General features: G+C 41.9%; 1 protein-coding gene across 2 annotated transcripts in view; it reads left to right on the top strand.

Annotated features, from left to right (window-relative positions):
• Nucleotides 1-788: 788 nt before the first annotated feature.
• LOC111239042 (zinc finger SWIM domain-containing protein 6) overlaps nucleotides 789-11,994 on the top strand; it is a 40,951-nt gene continuing 29,745 nt past the window's right edge. For both annotated transcript variants that reach the window (XM_022768812.1, XM_022768811.1), the window contains exon 1: nucleotides 789-1,215. In XM_022768812.1, coding sequence (XP_022624533.1) covers nucleotides 789-1,215 — 427 coding nt within the window. The remainder of the gene's footprint in view (nucleotides 1,216-11,994) is intronic.

Raw genomic sequence — 11,994 nt, 5'->3', positions numbered from 1 at the left:
AACAAAAACAAATTTGGGGCAAATTTCCATGACATTTGGGATTAATAACCACCCTGGGCAGTTGCCTGATTTGCCCAGTCGGTAACCTTTGTATACTGCATTATTTTTCTCATGTTTAAGTACATAAGTAGACCCCCTCTTTGATGTATGGGCGACATTTTCATATCTTTCCACTGTAGCTTTCCTGTAAATCTACTCATTCTCATATACATAGTGGTTCTCTGTCATTCTCGACAATGTGCTGTGTTATCTTTAAACGCCCCACATTCCAGCGGACCATAAACGTCACACGGGGCGGTGCTGCGTTCACTTCCCCCTCCCCCAAAACCACGAGGCTCCGGTGTTGACAGGCCAATCACCGCCCACAGGCACCCAGCGTTCAGCCCGGCTTCACCACTTCACCACCGGACAAAGGCCCGTCTCTCCACCTGTAATATTTGTTAACACCCACTGGTAAGAAAGTAAAAACCACCGCCTGGAAGCAGAGTCGTTAGTTAAGAGAGCTCCCGTTTTTAAAAGCTTTTTATTCGGGTCTCAAGTGGCTCACAAAGGACGGACGGCCGTACGGGAATTCCGCCCTCGCGGAGCTAACCGGACAGACCCCGCCTTCTCTTAATTTGTCAACAAAGGGGTTTGACAAGCTCGGAGAAGCCCTGCCTCCATGTTCCCATAAAAGGATGATTTGGTCATACACGGCCAACAATCAAGCCGTGAGTAACCGTTTTCCCTTCCCTATCCCGTTCATATGGTGCGTTGACTTCCTCCGTCGCCGTTAAAGCGGAGCTATCATGGCGGAGCGCGTACAGCAGCCCCCAGCCAAGCGGCTCTGCTGTAGACCGGGCTACAATGCAACATGTAGGCAAGGCCAGCGGGCCGTGTGGGCGCCGTGCGGCGGCTCGGCAGCCACCCAGGGCGAGTCGAGCAAAACCCAGAGCCCGGAGTCTCTCCTGGACATCGCGGCGAGGAAAGTCGCGGAGAAGTGGCCGTTTCAAAGGGTAGAGGAGCGTTTCGAGCGGATCCCGGAGCCCGTTCAGAGACGGATCGTGTACTGGTCTTTCCCGAGGAGCGAACGGGAGATCTGTATGTACTCGTCGTTCAACACAGGCGGGGAGGAGATCGGGAGTAGCGCGGAGAGCGGCGACGACACGCGGCTGCCATTCCGACGGGGCATCGGTCTGCTGGAGAGCGGCTGCGTGGACAACGTACTGCAAGTCGGTGAGTGATGTGATGGGACCGGGCATACCGAGAACAAATACCACCGGTTAATCACCCAGAAAGCAACAACACGGCCTGTATTAAATATATTTTTGTAGAATAACGTAGGAAGATAATGTGACAGGCTTTTGACAACAAAGGGTGAAGCGGTCAGGCGACAGACACACAGAGAGGCTACAATGGGGCTTTAAATCTGTTGGGTGCATGAATGGGAATGTGTGACTGGGGCATTTAAATCCTGTTTTGCTCGGGGGCAGTTTGAATGTGAAATGCAAGGCAACTACAAAGCCTCAAAATCCACTAATTGCGGCGAAAATCAAGCTGTGGCTTTAACAAAAACTGGATTCCCCACATCTCAACCCCACCAGACTCCGCTGAGAAACGTTAACAGAATAAAGATAAATACCCATATCTACTTTCTACTGCTGGTTTAGAGGCAATAATGTAAAATATAGTTATGTCAATGTGACACAAAAGCCCAAAAGATTTTCTCAGTTGGTGTGGGGTCAGGTCAGACTGCTATAGCATCAGAAATCACCTAAAACGACTTCATTGATTGAGTTTAATTAGCTTAAAATAACCATTTTAGAGACATTAAAGCTCTTTTTTAAATTTAATCTCACAATTTCTTGCTAGATTTGTTCACATTTAACACATTCAGGAGCTTTAAAATCTGTTTGAAATGATTGCATAGAACTATTGAGTAATAAGGGAAGTGCTCAGTGCTGGGTTGGGTCTCAACTGACACACATTACATCTGAATGAGTTGTTCAGCGTGGCACAGTTGAGATGCTGATGAGTAATAATTGTGTGTGTGAGATCAGCAGATGCAATGTGCTTTACTGTTGTGCAAAGAGAAGCTATAAAATGTGATCCACCTGGGGGGGGGGGGGGGGGGGGGGGGGGCGGGGGGGGGGGGGGGGGGTATATTGTTGTATATTTAGATCTAGTGGAGTGACAGTGTGTTTTTAGTGCAGCAAAACCAATACAGAAGTGAACGTGCTTTTTCTGAGGGCAAAAATGAGAACAGACCAGCAGACTTACCGTATCTGCTTGTTTATTAACCCACTGTGAGTGAAACAGGAACAGACACCTGTGCGCCAAGTTGACAGTCGCTCGTGCATGACAACTTTTCTCCACCAGCAACGTGGATCAGTGACTCTGCAACATTTGAATTTATGTCATTTAGTTGCTTTTCCTTCCTATTTTTACGTGCTAGAAAGAGCGCAGCCCTCTTTGAGATTTTAATCACCCAGCACACATATCAAATACCCAGCATTCCTATTGTGAGCTCGGCACTTTGTTCCTATTTTCATGTTCATTTGTGTCTTTCAAGCTTCCTGTTGCTTCCAAAAGGAAGGCAAACAAAAGCAGCTTTTCACTCCCTTGTTAAGTAGAGGAGATTTGGAAGGAGGAAGCGTATTGAGCCACAACGATTCTTTTAAATGGGCCACGATTCACACCAGTCTACAGCCAATTGGTTCAGGGTTTTTTTTTTTGTGCGTGTATCAATAATTGGGGGGTGGGGGGGGGCGAAGACGAAGAAGAGAGAGAAGCAGACGTGGTGCTGAATTGGAGAGATAGCTCACTTTAATGAAGACAGTCATCGGGTTTACAGCCTTCATTGCACGGTCAGCTGGGAGACTTTGATTGTGTTGCATTCTGTCACCTGTGAGTTCAGCAGCCTCGGGACACCTTCCCGGAGAGGACTGTAATCCCATTACTCTGCATGGTTAATTTGAATTGTAATGCAATCTGAACACTTGAGTTTCTGCATGAGCCGTCCCCCTTTTCCACCCCTCTCACTTTTAAATGCAGGAGGTTCATGTGGGCTTTGTGTACTCACTGAAGGGCTCGCAGGGAATACACACACACACACACACAACACACACTAAACCTCTGTCCTGCCAAAGCGAGAGGCCTACATATTCCCACATATTTGGAAATGTTTCTATAGGGAAGAAACTGAATCTGGGTTGTTATTCCACACAGTGAGGGGGGGTGGTGGCTCTTGATATGCATGCTCACAAAGAGGAATAACAGTGGTGCGCGCACACACACACACACACACACACACAGGGAGGGTTTCTTGGCTGATTGCACCCCAGCCTGGAATTTGCTGGAAAAATAAGAGCCAAGAAGTGATAAATAAAAGATGTAATCTCCCCACGTGTGGGCTGTACCAGAGTAGGGAGGTTTTCTCACAGCAGACCTGGAGGAAATGAATTGGCACACATTTGCTGTGTGGACCCTCCACAACAAACCCTCACTGTTAATCAGTGCACAGATAAAGGAAGCCATATTTTTTTCTTACAAGAGAAAATACTGCAGCTTCTTGAGTTTAGACTTGAGGGCTTCTTTATTCCCCAGGTTGAAGCCAATATTGTAGGTTGTGGTGATGTTATTGAGCTGCGAGCCGGACCAAGCTTTTCACCAAAGAAATAACTAAAGTGTGCTGCTGCTGCTGCTCCAAATATACTCTCGGCTGCAGGCGATTTAATGCCAAACAATAACAAAAGTGTCTAGAGCTGCAGAAATTAGTCGATTAGTCGGCTTTTAAGTAATTTTTAAACTAAAAATCTCAATAATTTGATGTTTCTAGCGTCTTAAATATAATAATTATTATAATTAGCTTCTTTTTTCATCTTACATGATAGTAGACTGAATATTTTGGTGTTTTGGACAAAAAAGCAATTCAAAAATGAACATTTTTCACCATTTTCTGTTTTATGGTCCAAGCTTCTATCAGTAAATCATGGAAAAATCTTTATCGATAATGAAGAGCCATTAGTCACAGCCCAAACAATAGTCTAAAAGTGCTTGTTTCTGCTTGTTAATGTCATGCACCAACTCAAAAATCAAACATTAAAGAGACAGAAAAAAATGCAAATGCTTTTTTTTTTGCAGTTTTAACGACCGCTGCAGAGGTTTAAAGAGTATTTATTCCTTCATAAGTGGTCATTAATTGTTGCTATGGTTGCCATCAGAGGTTTAATTGGCTTTAAAATTCAACAGAGCTTCTAATTGAAAGTAGGAAAGTCACAGTCAAGGCCCTTACACATAAAAATTAAAGACTTTTACTGATTAATGGATAAAGTAAAATGAAAATTTTGCTGTTTAAAATGCTGAAGCAGACTGATGTGTGAACTTAGAGGTCAATACAAGTCAAAATGAGAACATATCAGTAAAAAAAAAAAAAAAAGGAAGTGTTTTACAGTGTCCAGGCGAAGTAGATCTTCACTAAACAAAGCAGAGACAGTAGGCACCATATTGAAACCAATTCAACATCCTCCATGAGCTTTTTAAACCCACAGAGGAAGACCAGCTCCTCTGGTGTGAAGTGAGTTTCATGCAGAGAAGCAGCAGCTTTCATTGAACTGCACTCGGGTCAGAAAGCACAAATACATCCTGTGTGCAGACAGTAACTGGTGCTAAGACAAACCAAAAAAAACAATCTACAGGGCACTAAAACGGAGCGTATTATAATCGTTTTAATACAATAATAAGAGCATAGCAGTATTAAACCAACATGACACTGTGTCTGAGATACAAAGAAATGTCCAGCCATGAAAAAAGTGTGACTTTCCCCCTAAACAAACCCACTCTCATGTTATAAACAGTTGAGCCTGGGGCCTGAAGCTAAAACCGTCATATTGAAACGACACAGTACATGTTTCAGATTTCATTTATCACAGTTTTAATTGACATTGGTTTGTAATTCAGAGCAGTCAGAAGCATCAACTTGTGTCCTTTCATCACAAAGATACGATGATGGCAGCATTTGTATCATTCACAGGTGTTACTGCAGCAACTAACATTTACGTTCTCTATCGATTCGTCAGCTGATTATTTTCTCAATTAACTGTTTGTTCTATAAAAGACCAGAGAGTAGTGAAGAACCCAATGCTGATGTTTCAAAATCTCCTTAATTATTGATTTACTTTCACATTCAAGTCAAAGAAAAACAGCAAATCCTCAAAATTAAGAAACAGAAACTCGGGATGTTTTGATATTTTTGCTTGAAAAATGGCTCAGACGTTTATTAATTGTTTGATCAACCAATGGACACACTCATTGTTTCTAAATAGACTTTTATCAGTCATGTATCTCAGGTCCTGTTTTGTTGTTATGTGGCCATATGACTCTTTGGTTCTCTCTGTAAAAGAGATCATGCTGGTGATGATGATGATGCTAAATGAAAAGCCACAGGATCACCAAAGATTTTCCAGTCCGTCCCTCAGGGGATCATGAATGTCTGTACCACATTTCGTTGCGGTCCATCCAGTGGTTGTTGAGATATTTTACTCAAAACCACAAACGTGAACCTGACAGTGGCACAAGAGGAAAACTCAGGGATCACCGGAGTTGTTGGGATTCATCCTCTGGGGAACGTGAATGTTTGTACAAATAAAATGAAATAGTTGTTGAAATATTTCCGCTGATCCTCCCTCAGAGCCATCTTTCCAGCATGGCTAAAAACAGCATTTCATAATAAGATTTCCTGGATGTAAGACAAGATTCTAGCTTTGTGGTCAGTATTAGAGGCCTGACTGCTTATTCATGAGAATTTCTGAAATTTTACTTTAACTGTGGCACCAAAGAGGCCAAGAACTGCTCTCTGTCTCCGTCCTCCAGGACTGCTGCCTCTTGAATATTGAAGGTTTCGTCCTAAAACATGACGTGGACATGGAACAGCCCGTCTCACTTCATACATATCAGTGCAGTGGGGACGTTGATGTATAGGTTTGAGCTGAAGTATAGGCTGCGGTGACTTGTTGAAGTATAGGCTTGCAGTGTTTATGTGTACGCTGAGCACGGTTATTTCAGTTCAGAGAAGCTCAGTCAAAACAACTTCAAAATGGAGGGACTAAAAAAAAATAATCAAAGATGTAAACGAACGTACACCGTCTTGTTTACCTGAGCTAAGAAATACATGGTTTCTATATATGGCGGGAAAACATATGCTGTAATGTGTTTGTCACTCATGCTACCCGGTTATTAGATCACATTCAACCTGCATGCACTTTACATGATGTAGAGTTCAGACCTTCCTTTTGTTGATGTTTTTCCATCTGCTGTAAAAGGTCAAAGGTCATTGAAACATCAGTGCTGTTAGTATTCAGTGTTTGCAGTTGAGTGGAGAATGGGATCCCTCATTTATTTTTTTCACTCAGCTGAACAACCAGGAATGAAAGGAACTCCAGGATTTAGGATCGAATCTAAGGATTATTTTCATTATCAGCTTCGCTAAACAAATAATTGACTAATCGTTTGACTCTTGAAAATGGTGAAAAATGTCCATCACAGTTCAAGATAATGCCTTCAAATGTCTTGTTTTGTCCGATCAACCAGCTCAAAACCCAAAGATATTCAGTTTATTATTATCGAAGAACAAGGAAACAAAGAAAAGTGACACAAAAATCAAAGTAGTTGCCAAATAATTTTATGTTGATCCACTAATTGGTTAATTGATTTATCATCTCAGCTCTAATGTAAAGGGACAGTTTCACAACACAGCAATTTATGTAATAACCTAAGAACGTTGTCCACCATGATCTTAACACACCATTTTTCATTATAGATTAATCAGGTGATTATTTGCTCGATGAACCGATTAATTGTTTTGTTTATGAAATAGAAAGCAGTGAAAAATGTCCAGTATAATTTCCCTAAAACCCAAAGCTGCAATCGTCAAATTCCTTGTTTTATCCAACAAACAGACCAAAACTCAAAGATATTTTCTACTTGCAATGATTACACAAAGGAAAGCAGCAAAATCTGAGGCGGAACTAGAGAATATTTGCCTGTTTTTACATGAAAAACTATTAAAAATGATCAAAATGGTTTCTCATTAGTTGACCTGCTGTTTAGACGTTTTGTCTTTTCTATATAAGAGACATTTGTATGTTTGTACCGCTCCTGAAATGGTTGTAGCTGAGTTTATGTCAGCATTACAGTAATTCTGTTCACTTTAGTGCAGAATTTGAGACTCGGCCCTCAAGTCTGTCACAGGCCTGTTGCTTCACAGATGGAGGGGCTGAGAGGGAGAGGTAGACTGCTGTCACTGCAGTCTGTGGAGTCCGGCTCCACCATCAGGATCTTGTGTATCTGCAGTTTTCCTCACATTTCATCATGTGATATTTAAGAAGTGCTCCGGTCTGTGCCTGTGGTTGGGCTGGGAGCTTTGCATAGTGTCACCACACAGTGAAATCTCACTGGGTCTCTGTGGTGCACTTCTGTCATCACTGGAATGAGACCAAACAGAGTCCAGGCACAAACTTTACCCGTTCTGCCCTGTAAAGGACGTTTTGGCTCGGTGATCATCTGATGAGGTGCAGTGTCCTGAGACAAGTGTTAACTCCCTCTGCAGTCATCATTATGTCATCTTGATTTGCAGTGGTGGGGGAAGTACTCAGATGGCCATGTAAAAGTACTGATACAACAGCAAAAATATTGTTACAACTAACAGTCCTTCAAAATCATCCGAAGTATCAGGGTTCCCACGCATCACGGAAAACCTGGAAAACAGTTGACCAGCTTTCCAGTCATGGAAAACACATGGAAAATTTTGTGTTGTCCTGTCCTAAATACTTGCTAACGTCACTTTTTTACTTTGCTAGGGTTGCTTCAAATGTCTTGGAAAAAGTCCTGGAAAATGATCTCCAGAAACAAGTGGGAAACCTGAGTATTTCACGTAAAGACGTCACATTGGACATCAAAAAAATGAGTGACATTTATTAGTATTTTGTAGACCAAATAATTAATGAAGAACATAATTAGCAGGTGTCTTGCTGATGAGAGGAATGATCTCAGGTCTGTGAGAAGCAAACATTAAGATGCTCTGTCCATTCAAAACTTCTATTAGAGCAAATTATATTAAATCTCTGATGTTGTGATGCTGTAAATATTTATGCTCTTAACGGCTGAAGTCAGCAAACTACATTGAATTACACTGGAGCTCAGCATATCAAAGCACTAATTTATTTCCCTCTCTCACACACACACACACACACACACACACACACTGATGCTTACATGAAGCCTCGGGCGTCTTGTGTACACTGATCACTGCTGGCTCGCTCTCATCTGCAATTTTATGAAGAATCGATGAATTGGTGCATGTAAATATGCTGAGGGAGCGTGCACGTGCACACCATACACCGTGCTCAGGCTTCTGGGTTTGTTGATCAGCATTAACGGTGCATGCAAAGCACCTCAATATGCTTCTGCTCTGGAAGATCAATTTTTATTGGAGGAACATCAGGCTCACGCTTTGAAACGAACGCCTGCATGAGGCCAGCCACTGGTCAACCCTGACGCAAGTATGGGTTTACACAACTTTGAATACACTTGTATAACATTTTTTAACGGAGGGGGTAGATGTTGATGTTGAGTCTTAGTTGTTCTGTTGTTGTTGCTGGTTGAAGTCTTGGAGTTCTGCCCAGGTATTTTCCAGGTCAGTGTCAGACACCACGAGGAATGTGGCTGAATTTTTCATTTCTGCTTTCACATGGATAAAAGGCACAAAGATGAACACCCACACTCGGCTTAAGCTTTTTGTAACACATTTCATTTTTCAGTGGAGAGTATGACTTTTAAATCATAAGCCTGCTCTTACTCTATATATTTTTTTTTTTTTGTAAAAAAAATGCCAGCCCAACCCAAACCAGATTTTTTTTTTTCTGACTTCCCTAATCAATCTGTTTCTCTTAGCTCCAGTAAATCTTTATAAATGGGTCAAGTTTCATTGTTAAAAATGCTCAGTAATTTGATAAAACGTTTTTTAGCAAACGTTACATGAGTAAATGCTGTCTTTGTTGGGGACTATTTTCAGCGGTGGATTAATCCACACTTGGTGCTCTGGTGAGTATTTTGAGTAGCAGATTGTTTCCTTCATTTTTCAAGGAAAGAAGACAAATATTGTTTTTCCGGGTCCTGAAATGTGAGGATTTTATTAATTTTCTTCGTCATATATGACAATGTGTTGATTACCTTTGGGTTTTGGATTGTTTATCCGCCCTAACAAACAATTTGAATGAGTCACTTTGGGCTCTGAGAAAATTTTTCACAGTTATTCAGCATTTTTTGGACAAAACGTTTAATCGATTAATTGAGAAAAAAGCTGGCGTAAGCAACAGCCTCTCACAACAATGGAGCTCTGTGTCACAGAGGAATAAGACACATGAGACACTTTGAGAGACACACAGTGCTTGTTAGTTTAAATATATACAATGTTGGTTTTTGTTTTTTTTTCACAGGTTTTGATATCAATAAAAAAAACCTTAGAATATCACCGACCTTATCCTTTAAAGGTCTCGGTTGGGTCGTAGTTAAATTTTGTTCACAGTCTCACCGCAGCTGCTCCTGAATGCTTTAGCACACTTTCCACATCCATCCATGTCTCCCTGATCTGTATTCCTCTGCCGCGTCCCTTCATCATTAACCTTCAACTGCAGAGAAAGGAGAGGCGGCGGAGCAGAGAGGCGGGTGGAGGAGGGGAGGAACTAGTTTACCTCCGCCTGCCCTTAATCGACTCGATAAATCCCGTTTTGTTCTCACTGGCACACAGCTTGTCCACTTGTCCACGTAACGCTGCTGATAGCATGAACAGCAATTGTGGAAACGGCCGGGGCTGCAACTACAAATGATTTTCGTTATCGATTAATCTGCTAATTATTTTCTGGATTCATAGTATCTTATATTAATCTGCATTTCCACTGTAATACCATAAAGATAGGCAAGAGACATGTTTAAACTTAAACATGATTAATTAAATGATTAATCAGTTATAAAAAAAACAAAGTTGCTTAATTGATTGATTGACTAATCGTTTCAGCTGTAGATTACGCCTTCGCCTCTCGGAGCTTGTAGAAACAGTCTCTTTTCTCGGAGGCATGTGGGGAGGTTTATTAAAGCCCGCACTGTCTCAGCAAGTCAAAGCCTGCCGCTGTCCTCACCTCATGGGAACCCTGGGCCTCATGGGGTGGTCTCTGAAGAGCAGCGCCCCACGGACCTCCGCAGCTCTACAAACAGAGCGCTTTAGTTAACAGGTGAAGTGCTGCAAGCATTTCATAAGCATTTCATAATGCAGCATATTAGCACTACTCACGGTTTCCTGAGGTCATCGTCTCCAAATATCCTGTTCTTGATTTTTGCCAATTTCATTTTTCATTCTCATGAAAAAAGAGGCTGAAGTTCCACAGAAAGATAGGAAGTGAGTGTTGATCAGAAGCTGCTTATGAGCAATGCTTTTCCTTTTTAATGGGAACTTAAAGGTGTCATCCATCAGAGGCCGTTACCTTACAGCTCACAGCCAGAGCATGTTTAATGAAGACTGATGGTCCTCGCCTCCTCAGACAACAGAAACACATACATTATAGCAGTTAAAGAAATATATACATATATATACACTATGTGAGATCTGGAAGTCCACTTTCCCAGACTTTTGGAGATGTTAGTGCCAAGTCGATATATAGCTTCTTCAGAAAATTACAACTTCAATGTGAACGCTATTTACAAGTGGGACACTGGTAATTACAGTAGCTCCGATATAACGTGAACATGCGATGACATTAGCCGGATCTGAAGATGCTAACGGCACATAATCAGTATGCTAGCTTGTTGAAAAAACATCTTTTGTCAATGATCGTCGCGTAACCGCGGTGTCCTCAAATGTCAGTGAACCGGTGCTATGGGCAACGCCCCACAGAGGCCTGAAGAATTCATAGTCAACTTATACTTTAACTGCAACACGTTTCCCTCCTGCATGTGAACCTGTTCTGCCAGATAAGGCTCCAGCCATCTGCCCTCCGCATCTATAGGCCTGGCCTTTCTTTTTTGGCCCAGGAAGACAAATCATCATAGTGTTTGCTTAGCCAAATTCACAAAGCACTTGCGTGGCACATAATGTAAACACAACGACGAGCCAACACATGCAGATTTCCCCCCTTCACTGTTGTCACGGGACCTACAACCACTCATTTCCTGCCTCCTCTCTTTATACTCAGGGATCTCCCGTCTGGTTTCGGTTTATTATTCTGCCTCTTTGCATGCTCCACCTTTGCACTGACATCTGTATCTGTAACAACAAGCAAATGATCTCGTTCTCCTGGTCCAACTGTCGCTGCCGGCCTTTCCCCAACCTCCAGCGTTGCTCCCTGACTCACAGATTTGTCGCCGCTTGTCGTACGATGTGCTTTGAAAGAGCAGCGTGTTGAAATTTAGACAAGTAAAACCAGGTTTTAAGACATGTCCTCAAACTATTTGATCATGTATCCATTGTCTTCATTGACTTCCATGCAAACTGTTGCACAACTTTGTCTCTACATGTTAAACATTCCTCTGTTTCCCCATGACGTCACAATCTCATCACTAATTGTCATTAGAGCTGACCAACATAATGAATCAGTAACTGTTTAAAGTGACATATTACCATTTTCCAGCTTCTCAGTTAGGAGAGGATTTTCTTTTTTTCTTTGTCTTATGTGATAAAGAAAACTGAATATATTTGGGTTTTGGTCGAATTAAAGAAGTGATATGAAAATGTCACCTTGGGCTTTTGGACATTGCGATTGATTTTATTTTGTTATTGGACATTTTATAGACCATGTACCACCTCCTTGATTTAGTACTTTGCTACCATAAAGGTGGGGCACTTGAAAGCGACAAAAAAATTGTTAAAATCAAATTCAAACACGCCGAATCCTGTATTTCCCATGATGTGACACAAAAGCATCTTTCACAGAGTTGTGAAATGCAGCCGGTTCCACAAGTTCTTTC

This window comes from Seriola dumerili, unplaced genomic scaffold (genome assembly GCF_002260705.1).
Source record: "Seriola dumerili isolate Sdu_G_001 unplaced genomic scaffold, Sdu_1.0 BDQW01001845.1, whole genome shotgun sequence".
NCBI lineage: Eukaryota > Metazoa > Chordata > Actinopteri > Carangiformes > Carangidae > Seriola > Seriola dumerili.
The sequence above is the reverse complement of the archived record's forward strand: the minus strand, read 5'-3'. Positions and strand labels throughout refer to the sequence as shown.